At 34.5% G+C, this 20544-nt stretch overlaps 1 protein-coding gene across 6 annotated transcripts in view; it reads left to right on the top strand.

Moving 5' to 3' along the window:
• The window catches only part of LOC144004859 (voltage-gated delayed rectifier potassium channel KCNH4-like), a 38094-nt gene extending 17584 nt beyond the window's left edge, over positions 1 to 20510 (top strand). For 5 of the 6 annotated variants that reach the window (XM_077502499.1, XM_077502501.1, XM_077502497.1 and 2 more), the window contains 11 exons: positions 2318 to 2558; positions 3919 to 4359; positions 5439 to 5633; positions 5707 to 5906; positions 7216 to 7465; positions 8436 to 8650; positions 11222 to 11260; positions 12531 to 12907; positions 13763 to 13857; positions 14665 to 14741; positions 16121 to 20510. In XM_077502499.1, coding sequence (XP_077358625.1) covers positions 2318 to 2558; positions 3919 to 4359; positions 5439 to 5633; positions 5707 to 5906; positions 7216 to 7465; positions 8436 to 8650; positions 11222 to 11260; positions 12531 to 12907; positions 13763 to 13857; positions 14665 to 14741; positions 16121 to 16642 — 2652 coding nt within the window. In that variant the 3' untranslated portion in view covers positions 16643 to 20510. The remainder of the gene's footprint in view (positions 1 to 2317; positions 2559 to 3918; positions 4360 to 5438; positions 5634 to 5706; positions 5907 to 7215; positions 7466 to 8435; positions 8651 to 11221; positions 11261 to 12530; positions 12908 to 13762; positions 13858 to 14664; positions 14742 to 16120) is intronic. The other variant, XM_077502500.1, reaches the window with a different exon arrangement.
• The last annotated feature ends 34 nt before the right edge of the window (positions 20511 to 20544 follow it).

The raw sequence follows: 20544 nt of genomic DNA, 5'->3' as shown, positions 1-20544 counted from the left end.
TGACTACTTGGGTTAATTTGACCCAAGTTTTGGGGTAATTTTGTACAAAATGACCTAAATTTGGAGGGGTTGTTTATGCAAAACTACCAAAAAAAAAATGGATCAAATTGACCCAAATATTGGCTAATTTTTTACCTAAATTTTTTTATTTTTGTTTTTTTTAAACAACTGTTTTAATTTTAGATTGTACAGTGGACAGTTTTGGCACTTACAGATTTGCATATTTGCAGGTTTTTTTGGTGCTAATTTAAAAAAAATATTTGTCAATATTTTTGTGTTTCCATTTCTCATGGAACCGTTTTTTTTTTTTTTTTTTTTTTTTTTTTATAATGGGAAAAAATTGAATGGGATTGACTCTTATTTTCTTAAAAAAAAAATAAAAAATATATATATTTTTAAACCCCGTTTTTAGTAGAAAACACTTAAACTTAAAAAAAAAAAAAAAAAAAAGTTCCTATCTATCATGAATAGTGATTGTATATTTTATATAAGTCTATAGTCTATAAGTGTATTATAAATGTGTGCAATTCTTTTGGGCTGATGGTCTTACGTATTTTTGCACTAGCCAACAACAATTTAATATAATGCATACTTTTTTCTTTTTTTTTCAATGTTCATTTTGCAGCCAGCGAATGAGCATTCTCTCAAAGACTTTTTGAATGAAGTCGTGTTTGTCAGACATCCACCCCACCCCCCCTTCGTTCTATTTTCCTTCGCCTTGGGTTACCTCCTCCGTTCTCCTTTCGCTTTTTTTTTTTTCTCCTAACAGTGCACAAAAAATGCGTGGGTCCGCCTCCACACTTCTTTGGAGAGGAAAAAAAATCAGAAGCAGGGCCAGCTCACTCTTACACACACATATAACCAACTCTTTTAATAGCCGTGAAAATATAACAACTCGGGTCATATGTTCTACGCTTATGTAATACCTCAACGCATCATATTCCAAAAATATTTGTTGATGGTTGTTACAACCTTTTAAGCCAAGGACATTTGAACGCAAACAGTGGGGCAACATGTCGACATATCAATAGCAATACTGACCTGGAAAGAACGATTAATATGACTGCAGCCTACTGAGGAGTATTGACCGTCTCTAGAACGGATGGATCAATTATACTGCCCCCGGTGGGCAAGGCGCACATAGACGGAGCAGCACAAACTTCTCAAAAGTGAAGCGAAACGTGGCAAAAAAAAAAAAAAAAAAGTCAATTTCAAAATATTCCAATCCAAATGTGTGAATGTCACGGATTTGATTTGACTCTCTCCATCAATCCCAAAGCCTGCTGGGAATTTTGATTCCCTGCTGACGTAATGAAGTGCTTCGTTCTCTCACCAGGCCCTTTTTCCAATCACCGGGCTCGCGCCGCGACATCTGGGATGAACAGCAAATTAAAAAGAAGAGTGTCCGAGAAAAAAAAAAAAAAAAGACAGCAGCTTTTCTGGACATGGCTTGGACGCTCATTAAAGCGTCAGCAAGCTGTTGATGAAGCCTTCTGCTTCGAACCAAAATGCTCAACTTCCTGTATCTTTTCAGGCATGGGTTCTTGACTCTATTTTTTGAGGGTCTTCTTCTCATGATAGACAGACGGTGAATTTCTGGGCATGGCTCGTTGAGTTGTGGGTCTCCTCATAATGGATATGAATACCAAATGTGATGTTAATTTAAAATGGCTTAAATGTTTCACACGTAATGTACATTTTGGACTGAAGTTGACTTTTTTTTTTTTTTTTTTTTTTTTTTTTTTTTTTTTTGACATCACAGATCTGTTCAAAAGATTTTTTATTTATTTTTCAAAATTTGCATCTTTACTTCTTAATTTATATTGACCTTTAACACAAAAATAATTTGACTAAATTCACAGCAATTTTATAAATTTAATTTCTTCATTTTTTTTTTATTCATTTACTTCATTCTATACTTCATATTTACTACTTTTTTATTTATTAATTTTAAACAATTTCTAAAAAAAGAGCAATTTCTTAATTTATGAATTTATTATTTTTTTAATTTATTGACTTCATTTATTAATTTATAAAAAAAAACTTTATTTGACTAAATTCACAGCCATTTCTTAATTTATAAATTTAATTTCTTAATTTATTTCTTTTTTATTTACTTCATTTTATACTTAATATTTACTACTTTTTAAAATGTATCTACTTCATTTCTTTATTTTAAAAATTGCATTTCTTAATTTATTAAAAAAAAAAAAAAAACTTGTTTGGCTAAATTCACAGCAATTGGAGACTTCCTGATTTTTGTGTCTCACTTTTTTATGAGTGCGTTTTTGTCGACTTTTTTTTTTTTTTGTGTCAGAACATGATGGAGCGCCCGTCGGTGCCGGAGTACAAGGTGGCGGCGGTGCAGCGCTCTCGCTTCCTGCTGCTTCACTACAGCGTGTCCAAGGCGCTGTGGGACTGGCTGATCCTGCTGGCCACCTTCTACGTGGCCGTCACGGTGCCGTACAACGTCAGCTTCACGCCCTACCACGACAACGTCACGGCCGCGCGCTCCACCATCGTCAGCGACATCGCCGTTGAGATGCTCTTCATCACGGGTCAGCGCCGCCGGCACCTTCTTGATGCAATGTCCATTTCAATGCAAAAATTATATCATGGTAATAAGCAAAATGTGTTGTTTGTTTACATTTATTTGGGGGTTTTCAATAGCACTCTTGAGTAGTCGATACGATACCAAGTTCCGATACCACTATTACTCTTCATGCATAAAATTCCCTCCAAAAAACAATGACAAATACTTTTTCAGCGATATGCATCCCAATATAGCATTTTTTTTTTTAAATGCATGAAATTAATGGCAATTTTCTATTCTTCAAATTTCTCATTCCTATATACAGTACTACATATTTTTAAGTGTAGTATCAATCATTCAGAATCATGTCGTATTTTTTTTTGTTTTGTTTTAAATAAATTAATATGAACTACAATTGTAATAAAATTAATAAATACTTATTTATTAAAATTATTGAATATTGTTTTTAAATATGAGCAAAAAGTTCATTTTTAATTTAACCTACATAATTATTTTTTTGTAAAAATAACTAATAAAATAAATTAATAAATACATAGGCAAGGCAAGGCAAGTTTATTTGTATAGCACATTTCATACACAAGGCAACTCAATGTGCTTTACACGAGGAAAGACAACACATAAGCATCAAGAAACAGTAGTTAACATTCAGAGGAAAATAAATAAATAAATAAATAAAAATAGGTTATAAAATGTACAAAAAAATAAAAAATACTGTAAAATTATTAAGTATTTTTTTGTAAATAAAATATAATTAAAAAAAGTGTAAAATAACTTTGATAAAATAATAAATACATGCATATTGGGAAATTATTAAACATTGATTTTATCTATGATGAGCAAAAATAATTTATCGTATTTTTTATATCCCATTTCATAATTCAATTTTTTAAAACAAGGATATTAACTCTCTTTTTGTTGCTTTATTATTTATTTAATCATTTTCTGTACTCACATGTCGTATTTTTGAATCTTTTAAAAAATTTATTAAAATCAGCTACAATTGTAATAAAATACGATGACTTGAATTGTTTTTAAATATGAGCAGAAAATGTATTGTATTTTTTTATAATTAATTTCACTTATTTTTTTTATAAAATAACTAATAAAATAAATTAATAAATGCATACTTACTGTAAAATTATTAAATATTTTTTGTAAATGAAATTTAATCAACATTTTTGTAAAGTAACTGATAAAATACATTAATAAATTCAAACGTATTAGGAAATTATTAAATATTGCGTTGAACTATGATGAGCAAAAAAACAATTGTATTTTTTATTGTTAGCATTTAGCATATTAAAAGTTTTGAAACAATGATATGAACTCACTTTTTTTGTGTCGTGCCATTTTCACTGTCGCAGACATCATCCTGAACTTCCGCACGACGTTTGTGAGCCAGTCGGGTCAGGTGGTGTACCAGTCGCGTTCCATCTGCATCCACTACGCCACCACCTGGTTCTTTGTGGACCTGGTGGCCGCTCTGCCCTTTGACCTCCTCTATGCCTTCAACATCACAGTGGTGAGGATGCCGAACCAAAGTCCAGCGATGCTCTCGCCAGTGGGCAAGGAGAGCCAAAGCTCGTTTTTGTGTGCGCGGCAGACGTCGCTGGTGCACCTGCTGAAGACGGTGCGTCTGCTGCGGCTGCTGCGGCTGCTGCAGAAGCTGGACCGCTACTCGCAGTACAGCGCCATGGTGCTGACGCTGCTCATGTCCGTCTTCGCCCTGCTGGCCCACTGGATGGCCTGCGTCTGGTACATGATCGGACGCAAGGAGCTGGAGACCAGTCACACCTGGGAAATAGGTCGGTGGTCGAACCAGCGCTTCGTTTCATCCGAAACATTCAAACGTTTATTCTATGAAGCTTGTGTAATCTGTATTTATTATAGAAATGCGGTGTATAACGGGGGAAAGGGACTGCAAATAGCAGAAATCAGCATAAAGTATTTATCTTTCTTTTTTTTGGGGGGGGGGGAACGGCAAAAAATCATGAAAAAGTTGGAATAAATTGCCCACTAGTGGTTTCCATAAAAAAAAAATAATTAAAATTGTTTATATATATATATATATATTTATTTTTTTTTTTTAAACAAATCGGAAAATTGATGGGAGTCCATTGTAAAAAAAAATAAAATAAAAATAAATACATAAAAAAAAAAATTATTATTTTTGCACACTATAGTATTATGTACAAAAAGAGCTAAAAATTATTTTAAAGAAATGCAATGGTTGACTTGGCAAAAAATGTCATTTTATTTTATAATCTTATATGTTTGAGGTCATTATAATGAGTGTTTTTATCTTAAAAACCCATAAAATATGTTTCTAAAATTGTTTTTAATCTTTTATTTTCTCCTGTCAATAGGATTTCTTATTTAAAACAATTTCCGTAAATTAAAATTAAAGTTGTTAAACTTAAAAGTTCAGTTGTTCCTTTGTCATTTTTAATTAAATTTACAGGTAAAATTCAAATTAAGCAAATGATATTTGTAAATGAGTTGCAAAAAAATCTACTTTTACAGTTTTTAATGATTTCTAATTAAATTACATTTAAAGTTTTGATTTTAACAAGACAAATTTAAAATGATTAAATATTTAATTAATCTTTAATTATGCAATATTTAATCATTATTATTAGTAATAATGAAATACTTATTGTGATTAAATTAACCAAATTTTCAAAAATATAATAGAAAAAAATTTTGTTTTTGTATTATGTCAAAATCATTTTTTTTTTAAATATTTATTCTAATGTATCAAAATTATAATGTTAACTAATTTCAATTTGAATCCAATTTAAAAGATGTTTTTTGTTTTTTTATTATCAATAATGAACTGAAAATATGCGAGCAGGCCATTTTTGAACGATCCCGTTTTTCCCAGGATGGCTGCACGAGCTGGGCAAGCGTCTGGACTCGCCGTACGCCAACAGCACGACGGGCGGGCCGTCGGTGCGCAGCGCCTACGTGGCCGCCCTCTACTTCACCCTCAGCAGCCTGACCAGCGTGGGCTTCGGCAACGTCTGCGCCAACACCGACGCCGAGAAGATCTTCTCCATCTGCACCATGCTGGTCGGCGGTACGTTCGTCACCCGCTCGCGCGCGCCGGCATTCTCGCGCGGTGACTGACGGGAGACGGCTCCCCCCCGCAGCGCTGATGCACGCGGTGGTGTTCGGCAACGTGACGGCCATCATCCAGCGCATGTACTCGCGCCGCTCGCTCTACCACACGCGCATGAAGGACCTGAAGGACTTCATCCGCGTGCACGCGCTGCCCCAGCAGCTCAAGCAGCGGATGCTCGAGTACTTCCAGACCACCTGGTCCGTCAACAACGGCATCGACGCCAACGAGGTAGGTCGCCGGACGTCTTCCTTAATTCACTCACTTAGCTTGTTCTTAGTCTGTGCTGTAATGGCCCTCGCCCAAATATTTGAGTCATTCTTTGTTGTGTATTCATGTGGCTGTTTGCTGAGGTTTTTCTTTTTCCAAATCCATACTGTGCTCCTCTCGTAGAAGAACATAGCGTAGGACTCTTTTTCTCCACTCCCCTTTAATTATGTTGTTCTTTTTTTATCTGTGAAATTGGGACATCGCTTTTGGTGACCCGTCAGGCTTCCTATGCTGTCTCCCTCTGCTGGTCATAGTTTATATGTCGTTGGAAATGTTAAGTGAATTTTTATTATTATTATTTTTTTTTTTTCAAAAAAAAAAAAGGAAATGTTAAGTGAATTTCGTTGCCACTGTTATTAAATTGAAGAGTTATTACATGGGAGAGGATCTTAAAATAAAATGTGGCTGGGGCTTTATTTTATTTATTTATGGGGTTTTATTTAAAAAAAAAATACAAATTTCCAATTTAAAATTTAAAACAAAGTCAAAATATATCAAGTATCTTTTAATTCCAGTGTTGTAGTTTTTGTTTTGTTTTATCATTTTACATTTAAAAATCACAAATGACAGTTTAATAGAAGTAATTTTAAAAGAAACATTACAAATATTTTTTTAAGTATTTTATTTTAAAAAACAAACTGCACATTTCAAATTCATTTTCAGAAAAAATGTTTTTATTGTACTTTGACAAGGACAAAATGCAAACATTTATATATATATATATATATATATTTGAATTACATATTAGTTTAAAAAAGAAATTTTTTATATTTTAATTATATTTTAGCTTAAAAAATAATAAAAACAATACATTAAAATATCTAATAATATTATTACATTATTTTACTTTTTAAATTAAAATTACTCCATTATATTTTAACATTAAAATACTAATACTAAAATTTTCTTTTTTCTATATTTTTTAAATCATAAACACTAATTATTAATTCGTAATAATGTTTTTTCAAATATGTTTGAATTCTAATTCAAAATAATTAACCTAATGTAAAAACCCTGAATAAGTGAAGCCACATATTTCGAAAGCACCAATTTACAAACAAAATAGTTTTTTTGTTTTTTCCCCAAAACTCGTTTAGGTTTTCAAATTCCAAAATTGTAAATGAGGAAAGACTCATTGTGCCTTGAGTCATTCATTCCACCACCATTTTATTTCTTGGCCATTTCACTCTCAACACTGAACTTTTTTCCCCACCTGACTGTCGGTTACAAGCGTTGCCATTTAAGATTTGAATGATTTTTCCACACGCAGCTGCTGCACGACTTCCCCGACGAGCTGCGCGCCGACATCGCCATGCACCTGAACAAGGACATCCTGCAGCTGGCCGTCTTCAAGGGCGCCAGCCGCGGGTGCCTGCGCTCGCTCTCGCTGCACATCAAGACGTCCTTCTGCGTCCCCGGCGAGTACCTCATCCGTCAGGGAGACGCGCTGCACGCCAACTACTTTGTCTGCTCCGGATCCCTGGAGGTCCTTAAAGATGGCGTGGTGCTCGCCATACTCGGTTCGTAGACCCCCGCCGCTTCGCATACTTTTTACGAGGGCCCGGCTGATGATTTCAGATCATATTAGCTTCGTAGATATGTCTTTTAAAAATTAGCAGGTTTTGTTTTGGTTTTTTTTTTATTTTTTGCCAATATTTCACTATTTCTTGCCAATTATTTTATTTTTTACCAGTTTTTCACTTTTTTTTTTTTTTTACCAATTTTTCACCTTTTTGCCTTTTTTATTCTTATTTTTTGCCTTTTTTTATTATTATTTTTTGCCAAAATTTTTTTACTGTTTTTTTGCCAATTTTTCATTATTTTTTGCCAGTTTTTCATTTTTTTAAATCAATTTGTTTTACAATTTTTTCACAATTTTTTGCCAGTTATTTTACTGTTTTTGCCAGTTTTTCACTTTTTTTTTTTTTTTTTTTTACAAATTGTTCACTTTTTTTGCTATTTTTAAAAAATATTTATTTGCCAATTTTTCCACTTTGTTGGCAATTTTTCAATATTTTTTGCCAATTATTTTACTTTTTTTTTTTTTTTTTTTTTTAAATCCATCATCACATTACATCATTCAGATATCCATTGCATAAAAACTCCAATCATTTTCAGTCCAGGTGAGTGGTCGTCGATCAGAGGCGCTCTGGCGTCCGCTTATTATTTATGGAAAGATCGACTGTGATGGCGTACCAAAGTGTCGCAGTTGGGATCAGATAACGTGCACTTGTTGAGTTCTCGTGGGTAACGAAAGCTCCAACGATTAAATCGATCCCTCCGATCTATGTTGGACACCTGATGAATTAATTAAATGGTGCCAGCCTGAATGACACACAGTGGATGGAAAATTCTGGATCATCTGACCAAATTTTAGTATAGCCTTTATTATTATTTTTTTTTAATCCTCCAACTTCAAACTGATTGCCATTAAAATGTCATTTCCGTTGCCTTACATCTGGTCCCCGTGTTGTATTTTTGTTGTTGCAGGTAAAGGCGACCTGATCGGCTGCGACCTGCCGGACGGCGAGCAGGTGATCAAGACCAACGCGGACGTGAAGGCGCTGACCTACTGCGACCTTCAGTACATCAGCGTGCGCGGGCTGAGGGAGGTGCTCCACCTTTACCCCGAGTACGGCAGCGTCTTCGCCTCCGACATCCACAACAACATCACCTACAACCTGCGAGAGGGCAGCCAGGAGCCGGTACCGGGAAGCAATTACACACGCACGATCGAATATGTATTTTATTTTATTAGTTATTTTGTAAAAAAAAAATATATATATATATATATATATATATATATTATCACATACAGTGGATATGTATTTATTCATTTATTTTATTAGTTATTTTGTAAAAATAATAATAAAAATAAAGAATTATTAAATGCGATTAAATATAACAATTCAATAAATCATTTTTGCATCTTGTCTTTAAAAACAATATTTAATAATTTTAAAATATGTATTTATTCATTTATTTTATTTTATAAAAATATTAATTATTAAATACAATTAAATATAAAAAATACATCTGTTTTAGTCCATTGTATTTAAAAATATTTAAGTTTACAATATGTATTTGTTGATTGTCTTCTTTTATTTAAAAATAAGTATTAAATACTATTAAATAAAAAAAATACAATAAATGTCTTTTGTTCATCGTATTTATCATTATTTAATGATTTTACATTATGATAAAAACAATATTTAATAATTTTACAATATGTATTTATTTATTTTGTTAGTTTTATAAAGAAATTGAATTATTAAATGCAATTAAATATAAAGAAATAAAATTGTTTTTATTCATTGTATTTAAAAATATTAGCTTATAAAATATATTATATGTATACCTTAGCTTTTTAGTGCGCCTACCTTGCTGTTTCCCCAAATACAAAATTTACGATGACTAAAATATAACTGCATCGCGCCTTCGTGTCTGGATGCTTCGCGAGCGTCTGTCACCTGTTCAGAGTTTGAGGGCAAACAAAATGACGTCCCACAGTGACTCAGCGGGACATTTTTCCCGCCAAGGACGGGACGGGAGACGCTCCGGGGCGCCGTCCAGTTCCTGCAGCCATTAGTCAGAAAAGCTGATCAAACGTTGCCAAGGAAACAGACCGTAGGAAACGATATCGCTGTCCAATCTGCCAGATGGAACGCTATTTTTAGGATTTTTTTTTTTTTTCCCCCGAGTCAGGGAAAACCCTTCAATCCTGCTTTTGTAACAACTTGCTGGAGGGAGATGTTGAACGGAGTGGCGTTTAATGGCCGCTCCTCTTTGCGGAAAAATCAGCGGCCAAATGTGGAGAACAAGACCAGTGTACTTTTCATCAAGTTGCTATTTTTACACACAACCTTAAAAAAAAAAAAAACGACACATTTGTTAGCTCAGAGGGAAAAATCAAATGTTTTCATCTCTCATCAAGGAGTTCTTAAAATTTTGGAGTGTGGAGACCACTTCAAGGACCCCCTGACACTAATTAAACAAAAGTACCATGTGTATCAATAAATGCCATACGAAATAAATATCTTACTCCTTCTTAAATTGTAATATTTTGTACATAAAGTTGTATTTTTCACGATTGTCCATAAAAAAAAACTTGATTTTTGAAGAAAATGTTTTCATGTTATGCAAATAAAGTTGTACTTATTGTAGTGATGATTAGAAATTTTAAATGCCACTTTTTTTTTTCAAACCAATACCAGTATGAAAGTTCCCCTCACAAAACAATGACAGATCGTTTTAAAAGAAAACCTATACGGCATTTTTCCTTAAAATAAGGCTGGTATCGATTTGGCACGCATATCAATACCTGGTATTGATACTCGTCCTTCCCTAGTGATGAGTCCGCATTTAGGGAGTGCCACCACCAAATGTTTTTTTATTTTTTTTATTTTTTTTTTATATCTGTGAAATTTAAAAAAAACAAAAAATGTGTTTTTTTTTAAATACCTTTGTGAAATTTTAAAAATTAATTAATTATTATTATTATTATCATTATTAATATTATTATTATTTAAACCGTTTAATGGGAGTGACTCCATTTTTCTTTTTTTTATTGGTCAATGGGGCAATATGAACTCTGCCTAGCAACAAGCAATGATCAGTTTTATCAGCTTTGTGGCCTTGGCAGACGTATGCCAGATTTGTTTTCATTGGCCATTGAGGCGATTACGTTTGAGTCCTGTCAACTCTGCCTAGCAACAAGTGATGAACATTTTTATTACCTTATTAGGTGTGGCAGGTGTATGCCAGTTTTTTTTGTTTTTTTTTTTGTTTTGGGGGGTTTTTTCTTTGGCAGATTGGGGCAGTTACAATTGAGCCTTACGAACTCTGCCTAGCAACAACTAAATGCACGTTTGCAAAGAAACATACTGTCACTGTTAAAAATAAATAAATAAATGAATAAAAATATTGTGTGCGCGTGTGAAAACAACAGTGATATTTCGGCTGGTGTACAGATACAGTGTTCCCAAACGTTCACAAATCCGACTTTGAGTGACATTGAAGTCCCATTTTTCCAATGTGGGCCACTTGCAGTCATAATACAAGATGCTCAATTAATATCATAAGAAGTCTGCGGTGCTCCAGGGACACTTGATGAGGAAAAAGTGAAAGTGAAAGTGAAAGTGGCCACCGCTGCTGCCAGTTACAGTGCCATGAAACGTTTCTTCAACTTGGATTCGTTTGAACTTTTTTGGCCCTGAAATCAAAATGCAAATTGCGGTCAATCGTGGTGTTCACCTGCCCATTTCTTCTCTCTCCAGGGACTCGGCAGGTTTTCAAGGTCGCCCAGGATCCCACATGTGAGTTCACCTGCATGTGTGTGTGCGTGTGGCTGTTTTTCTGGGACACGGTCTTCGCCTTCAGGTTGACACTCATTTGCAGTGGGCAGGAAAAAGGGTGGTGGTGGGGTCCCTGTAGCCTACAGCAAGCTAACTGCTTCAAAAGTTCCTTTTCGGACAACTTTTGAGCAGCAAACTGTTTGACTGCTTGCAACCAATGAATTGAAAATCAAATCTATAGGAGATGGATGGCTACAGCTAACATGATGCTAACTAACATCTTTACATTTTCAAGGTGTTTACTTGCATCGTAATTCATTATGATCATTTTTTGTCATAGAAAGCGTATTAAATATTTTAAAAATGGATTATTTTCAATAGATTGAGTAAAACAATTATTTTATTTTTTACCAGCTATACATTTTTTTTTTTTATCAATGAAAACATATTTAGAAATAACTTACCAGAAATGAGTTTATATTTTGAAAATGTAAAATTTGTACGGAATATTTATAATGTCATTAAAATTATTTTAGTTAGTATTTTAATCAGTTTTTTTTTATTTTTGTTTGTATATTTTGATCATGTAAAAAAAAAAAAAAAATCCTTTAAATATTTTAATAATTGTAAATTCTTTTAATTTAGTTACATTTTAATGATAGGTTTATATATTTGTATTTGTTTGTATATTTTGGTCATGTAAAAAATACTTCATTTAAATATTTTAATAATTGTATATTTATTTTTAATTTATTTTAAATTTCAATTATAGGTTTATATATTTGTATTTCACACTTCTACTTGTTTTGTTTTTATTTAAACATTGAAATTATTTTATTTAGGTTTAATTAGTATGTAAAAATATTTGAATGCAAATTATTATTAATAGAAACATGTTATGATTAAAAATATTGTACCGGTAATTATGTCTTTTACCATTTTTTATTTTTTTTTTAATTTTAAAAATATAAGATTTATGATATTTTGAATTTAACTTTAGTTAACATTTTAATCTTGTGTATATGTTTTAAGAATGCCATTTTGTTAAAATGTAAATTTTTATTTTAGCTGTTTTAATGCATTTTTATTCACATATTTTGATGCTTTGATTTTTACATATTTGAAATTGCCACTGCAATTGTTTTACATTCATTTTTGTAAATTTTCTTCTTCTTATTATTATTATTATTAATTATGTTTATTATTATTATTTTGTTATTCTCTTTTCGGCATACAAATGTGTCTAAATTCCACCACTTGATCATTCCGGTCCTCTTTTTGTGCGCATCAGGAAGCGCGTCTGATTCCCGCGGCGGAAACGAGCAAGCGCGCCGATTCCGCCGACGGCTTCCATCTGTCGCCGTCGGCGCGCTCGCGCCGTAACCTGCTGCTGCCCAACCTCAGCAGCCCCGTGCGCCGCACCTCGCTGGGAAACCTGCTGGGCGACGAGCTGCGCCAGTTCAACGCGCTGCGACGCTGCCGCTCGCCCAACATCGCCCGCGGCTTCCTCGGCCACGCCGCTGCCGCCGTCGCCTCCTCGCCTCAGACGCCGGCCAAACCGGAGCACGCCAATGTTGCCTCCATCCGCGAGTCCGGCGAGGAGCGCAAGCCTGCCAAGCTCCTCATCCCCACCGTCACCTGCTTTGGACCACCCGAGCTTAGTCCCAGGTATACACGGCTGTTACCTTGTATGGTTCCAAATTTGGGTCAACAAGTGTACGACGACGTAAACAAATATGGCTGAGATGTAACTCAGAATTTTTCCACTAAAGTCACCACATTTGGTTCCACTTAATTGACTCCACAAGTCATCACTTGAGTCACAAAATATGGCTGTGACCATATATGGTTCCAAATATGGCTCAAGTGAATTGGCCATATATGGTTCCACTTAAAAGCCCACTTTAGTGACAAAATTTGGCTGTTACCATTATGGTTCCAAAATATGGTGAGGAATTAACTCATTCACTGCCATTGACGGAAAAAGACGTCAATGTCAATTTTTTTGCTGGACTGGCAGTGAATGTGTTAAGTATCCTAAATATGGCTGTCACTTAAGTGACCACTGAAGTGGCCAAATTTGGTTCCACTTAACTCCTCAAATGACCACTTATGTGATTCACAAAATATGGCTGTGACCTTATACAGTATGGTTCCAAATATGGTACCACTTAAGTGGAAAAAAAAAAACCCATCTGTGACCAAACATGGTTCCACTTAAGTGACTCCTTAAATCACAAAAATATGGCAGTGATACCTTAAAATAATCAAATCAGTTAAGCGACCAATGAAGTGACCAAATATGGCTGTGTCCATATATGGTTCCACTTATGTGACTCATTAATTATTCAAACAAACTCGACCACTAGAAATAATCCAATCACAAGAAGTTCCACGTGAGTCTCCTCCAGAACCTTCCGAATTTGAGACGGCCCTCCCCCCGCGCTCCCACCTGGACCTCCGCCAAGGCATCTGCGGCAGCGGCCCCATTTGAAAGCGCTCTCCTGTTCCTTTGTGCTGAAGGGTCGTGGACGGCGTTGAGGACAACGGACACGTGTTCCATTTCAACGTGGAGCACGCCGGGCCACAAGCCAGACGAGGAAGCGGCGGAACCCAAGGTAAGCCAATCACCCGCGTGCGTGCCATCTGCCGTCCGATTGGGAGCCCTCGCTCGCGCTACCGCCCCCTTGTGGACCACCACGAGACGGCGGCTCCATTTTGCAAACAGATCGAGTCGTCCGCTTCGTCTTCAAATTCAAGAAATTTACAAAAATAATTTTAGTTAAGTTTTATAAGAATGATGTTGAATGATGTAAATTTGCTATTTTCATAAACAAAAATGTAGTTTTCTATCAACAAAATCATATAAGAAAAAAAATTAGATCATTTTACAGGAATAAAGTCAAGTTTAGCAAGAATTAAGTTGTAATATTTAGGGGGTGGAGTCACAATTTTGCATGAGTATTGTTATTTTAGTTAAAACGGTATATAGTTATAGTGAAAAATGATGTAATATCGCGAAAAATTAATTATTTATCTGTAAGTCATGAGGATTATTTTTTTTATATGAATACAGTTGTAAAATTATAATTAAGAAAATGATGGAATTTTTCAAGAATAAAGTTAAAATGTGAGAAAAAACTTGTTTTACAAAAATTAACTTGTTACGCCTCAAATATAATATTATATAGTACAGTTATAGAAAAATTGCAGTTTTCAAAGTGCCAAAGGTTTTACCATAATCAAGTCAACATAATGAGGAAAAGTTATTTTACTGGGGAATAAAATGTGACATTACCAATGAATAACTAAAAAAAAAAAAAATGTTAATTAAACAACAAAATTATTCTCAGATTCCAGTCGGTATAAATTTGTAATAATATGCAGAAAAAAGTGACAATTCATCCTGCTGTTCTTTCCTGCAGATTCCACGCGGGTGAACGGCCATCTGCTGCTGGAGGCCGAAGAAGTCCGGCAGAGTATCAGTCAACTCCACCAAAAGGTAACAAGTGGGCCAAAAACAATAACAACAACAACAAAAAACTGCTGTAAAAAATATGAACCATCATCCTTCTCCGTTGGAATCAGTGGAAATGTGCTACACGGCTGCAGCCTAGAAAAAAAAAATATTAGTGTGCATATATTATTAGGATTATTATTATTTATTTATTTATTTTAGCCTGATGCCGATTCCAGTATTTGGAAGAATAAATTTCTAATAACCAATTACTATAACTCATTTATTTTTACGCATCACACGCAGATGATGCATGTGAATTATTATTATTTTTTAATAGAAAGTTAGTTGCTGTGACTAAAAAGAAAATTAAAAAGTGAAATGAAATTAAATGAAAAAAAAAGAAATAAATGAAGAAAATACAATTAAAAATTAAATGAAATAAATGAAAACAATGAAAATTAAACAAAATGAAGAAATAAAATTTTCAAAGAATGAAATAAAAAAATTAAATGGAATGAAAATTCAAAAATGAAATAAAAAATGAAATAAATGAAGAAAATGAAAATTCAAAAAGGAAATAAAAAATGAAGAAAATAAAAATTTCAAAAAATGTAATAAAAATGAAATAAATTAAAAAATTAAAATTCAAAAATGAAATGAAATGAAAAAATGAAAATTCAAAAATGAAATGAAAAACAAAATGAAATGAAAAATGAAATGAATAAAAAAATGAAAATTCAAAAATTAAATGAAAAAATAAATAGAAAAAAGAAAAGAAAATAAATCTAGGTAAAATTTGGGAATTGACGCTACAAGTGTGCAAAAAAAATATATATATATATGTGTGTGTGTGTGTGTGTGTGTGTATATATATATATATATATATATATATATATATATATATATATATATATATATATATATATAATGTGTGTGTGTGTGTATATATATGTGTATATATATATATATATATGTATAAGTGTATAAGTGGGGTTTTTTTTTTCATTTTCTTCCAAATTATTGCTTTGTTAGCTGAATTTCGTACCTCAGTTTTCTCACACCTCAAAGCCAAAAAAGTCATCCGAGTGACGACAAGTACCTCAGAAAAAAACTCGCCAATGGGGTCACTGGATTGCGCTATTCTTGACTAAATTGGCTTTAGTCATGTACAAAGCTTTGTTGTGTCCTCATACTGGATCGTAAATAGGGCACCGTCAACACCAGATGGGCTCAGGTAGGAGCGGTGCGAAGCGACCGTTCATCAATCAGCGGGGCCCTCCGGAGAGCTGACTCAACATTGTGAAGAAAAAAAAAAAAAAAAACTGATGACGATCCAGCTCTGCGTATTTTTCCACTTGGCGGACATCCCTGCGGACTTAAAACGGCTGTAAAGCGGATTTGTCCACTTGTCTCCACCACAGATGGGCTCGTTAAACCAGGACGTGTCGGAGCTGGCCAACGGCCTGCGCCGCATCACGCACCTCCTCCAGGCCCACGTCGCCGCGCATCACCACAACTCGTACCTCCGCCACCAGGTGGCGCCCGCGCACCCGTCTTCCACCGACGCCTCAGCCGCGCCGCCGTCGTGGACGCCCAAAGGCCTGTTGGGCCCGACCGCCATCAGCCGATCCCAGCCTGCTTTGGACCTGCGAGTGGACGCGGACCCCCCGGCGGGCCCCCCGGCGCCCGGTTCCTACCCTCTTCTCGGCATGTTGCAACCCTCTCGCGAGGACGTCGACTGTTTTGTGCAAGACTCGCATCCTCTTTTAATCCCCGCTTGTACGTCCCCGCCCCGATTGGACCACCCGCGTCTCAGTCTGGACCATCCCAGTCTGGAGTGCCTACTGGGCGGTCGCAGGGACAGCGAAAGCACGTCCAGGTCCAGCGTCGGCGTGCAGACGCAGAGTAGTGAGCAGTCGTGGTGTGTGGACCTCAACGATTAAAAAACAAAAACAAAACAAAACAAAAAAAATTTAAAAAAAAAAAAAAAGCTATTGTGCGCCCCCTAGTATGCCTCACTTGAGTCCTCAGGCTCTGATAACTTCATGCAGTTTTTTTATTTTTATTATTATTATAGAGGAGTGTTAGGGCACCCCAATTAACCCCTCCACCCCTGCTACACCAAAAGTTTTTTTTTTTGTTTTTTTTTAGAATTTTGAAACTTTTTTTCACCCGTAAAATTTAAACAATTTTCTCAGAACTTTACATACGTTTTAATGTAATCAAAGCAAATACAATTTAATAATAGAATTTTTGCAGTCGTAAAAATATTACAAGTTATATTTCAAAATCCCCCCCCCCCAAAAAAATAAAAATAAAATCTCTTAATGTCCCAACTTTTTTTTTCATAAAATTCATACTGTTTTCTCCTAAATTTAGGGAATGAAAACCAATTAAAATTGGAAAATACGATTTCATGTAATAAAAGCAAATTTGTAAAAAAAAATTTGTACAATTGCCCCAAAAAAAAAAAAAAAAAAACGTTTTTCCACAATGTTGCAACTTTTTTTTTTTTTTTTTTTTTTTCTCAATAAAATTCAGGCTGTTTTCTCATTTCACGTAAGGATATAACAAAAATTGTTTTGACTGAAACATACAGTGGTACCTCCATTTACGAAATTAATTGGTTCTGGAAGAGTTCTTAAGTAGAAAATTTTGTAAGTAGAGATGCATTTTCCATGTAAATGCCCTAATCCATTCCAAGCCTCCCAAAATTCAGACATAAATGTTTTATAAAGCATAAAAATGCTTCAAAACATGTAACAAATACATGTTACAATTGGATTATTGCACAATAAATGAGAGTTATGCGTAATGTAAAAAAAAAACAAAGAATAAAGTAATGAATAAAAATGATGGTCATTTACCTTTTTAACTGCTGTCCTCATCGTTTTTTGCCCTCTGGTTCATGTTCTCCTCGCTCAGAAGTGGTTTTTTTTTGGGGGTTTTTTGCCTGGTGTTTTGTAAAGAACTGATCCATGGATGTTTTTTATTTTATTTTATTTTATTATTATTATTTTTTAAAACAATCCTTCGGAAATGTCCAAGGAAAACATCATCTTAGTGAGCAAACGCCCGACTGGTGAACACTTTTTCTGGGCGATTCTTTTAAACAAATTCTGAAACTTCCGGTATGGCGAGGCATCTTTTTCAAAAAAAAAAAAAAAAAAAAAGGCCCGTCTCGTCGCAATTAAAAACGTACTGTGCCTTCATCAATCACCAATTGTTTGAATTTTTGCACAAATTCGTTGGCCGTTAGTTCATACATCTACGAAAAATCGGAAATCGGAACACCTCATGGGCCGCGGGGGATGAATGATGAGGACGCTGTATAGCCACCGATCTAGTATGCGCTCATAGATACCTATGGTAGAGGTTCCTCTTAGCCAATGGGAAGCCAGAAACATGCACAAACACCGATCTAGTATTTACGCTCATAGGTACCTATGGTAGGAAATAGCCATAGCCGAAAGTATGTTGCGTTCGATAATGCATTTTTACCTTTCGTATCTAGAAATTTCTTTCGTAACAAGATGCAATATTTTCCCGTTGAGGAGTTTCGTAACTCGAAAATTTGGTATGAAGAGACGTTCGTAAGTCGAGGTTCCACTGTATGATTCAATTCAATTCAGTTTATTTCATTCCTTAAAAAAAAAAAAAAGAGAAATGAAAGGACAGAAAGAAGTAAAACTTCTTGATTTAACAATACTCTTTTTAATCAGAAAAATATAAGTAATATTAAAAAATATAGTAATAGTAGATGGTAAAAATATTAATAATTAGGTAATATTAATTAATTAATTAATTCGTTAATTAATATTAATAATATAGTAAAAATATTACAAGTAATATTTTAATATTTAAAAAAAAATGTGTTATTCTCCCAATGTCGTAGTTTTTTCCCTCAGCTGTTTTCTTGTTAATTTAGGGGTGTAAACAAAAAAGAATTTGGGTCGGGATACGTTTTGATGTAACTGATCTAATCGTTTTTAATTTTGAAGCTCAATCGTCTGACAATGGTTCTTAATATGTATTGAATGGTCTTTTGTGACAGTTGTACACGAGGTATAAATTGGTTTGATGGTGCTATTGATTTTTTATTTTTTTTTAATTGCATCACCTTGAAACGTTTGACTTTGAGAGCTTTTACATATTACATATAAATTAACATGGCAAAATCTGCAGCTAAGCTACCATATTGATTTAAATCGTAATGGTTCCACTTGAAAATGTACCATTCTTGAATCGTATCAAATTGGCTTGTATTGGACAGATGCGCACCTAGAATCTTACGTAATTATTTTGCCAAACTGTCCCATTAACATTATGATGTCATTTTTTTTGGTATATTCTCATAAGGGGCCCTAATACTCCTCTATGCTTTTGACCATTTCTATGCAAAAGGCATGTTTTGTTTGTGTGTGCTCAAATTGCGATTGTTTACAGCCGATATTTTCTTCCACATTTTACATCCTCGCATGATAAAAGAACAAAAAAACATTCTTTTTCCCAAGGAAAATGATTCCACGTGGACTTGTCAAGCATCCGACGAGCCGCACGCGTGTCATGTTGGCGTTTTTCAGCGGAAATGTTTTGCTTATTGGTCAGCGAGTGGATTACAAACATGCTTGCACGCAAACTAAATCGGTCTCCCGGAGGTTGGATTATGTTTGTATTGGATCATGGCAGCGAATCAATAACATGAAAAGAGACAGGAAATTAGAAATTCCCTTTAATTTGCAGACGGTGGATGCTTCTGTTTTTTTTTTTTTGTCTTTTTCAAGAATAAAGTATAAAGGAACGTCCACACTTTATTACAAAAAAAAGCCTGTTTTATTTTTTTTTCCTGTCAAATGACCATAAATAATAACTCTCCAGTTTATCCCCTTTTTTACGAGCAACATTGTCACGATTCGCCCATAAGCTGATTATAGAAGCCACGTTCGCTTCTGTCTATAACGGCCATTTTGGATTCATTTTGGTCATTTACAGGGAAGGGTCTTTAACTCTTTTACTGCCAAACATTATCAAAAAACAAACAAACAAAAAAACACCCCAACAGTGCCAGACGATTTCGAGCAATTTCCACTCATGGTGGATATCATAAAAAAGATTGGATTCCATTCTTTCATTAGAAAAAAAAGTATGTTTCTACCCTATTCCGTTCTTTTGAAATCACCATTTGAAAATAGGTCATTTGAGTGACCTGAAACGAAAATGGGGGGGAAAAAAAGGAGAAAACAAGCTTTTTGTGAAGATACATTTTCTGTACAAGACTGACACTATTTTTTTTGTTTTTGTTTAGTGACGCTCTGTGAATTAGATCTCATGTGACAAACACTTTGATTATTCAGGACATCCTTGAAAATGTTCTACATCCTAAGATCCGCCATGTTTTCATGTAATCTGATACACGAGAGCTCGTTGAAAAGAGATACAATGCTCCCACCTGCTGGCCATAGTTAGGGGGTGTTTTAGGATTTCACAAACTAATGCATAAAACGTTGCGCTGCCCAATAGAGAGACAAAAAAAAAAAAAACGCAGTTAACGTCGGTTCACGTTTTTGGCGGCATTCATCAAGATTTTAGCAGACGCCATTACACGTTTTTGGCGGTAAAAGAGTTAATGATAATAAATGAATCCCCGGAAGCCGTTAGCAGTTAGCCACCATGAAATTGGGAAGGCGTGTCTATCATGATAGGACGCACAAAAGAAGCCATTATGGCTGCCATTTTGGCTTGAAGTTGCCGTTTTCTGCTCAATTTGGCCAGATGGGAATTTGTACGAGAGATGTGGTCTGATTGGGAAGAAATGTCTTTTTTTTTTTTTTTTTTTTTTTTTTTC

Source organism: Festucalex cinctus, chromosome 17 (assembly GCF_051991245.1).
Source record: "Festucalex cinctus isolate MCC-2025b chromosome 17, RoL_Fcin_1.0, whole genome shotgun sequence".
In the NCBI taxonomy this organism is placed as follows: Eukaryota; Metazoa; Chordata; class Actinopteri; order Syngnathiformes; family Syngnathidae; genus Festucalex; species Festucalex cinctus.
This window is presented reverse-complemented; position numbering and strand designations above follow the sequence as displayed.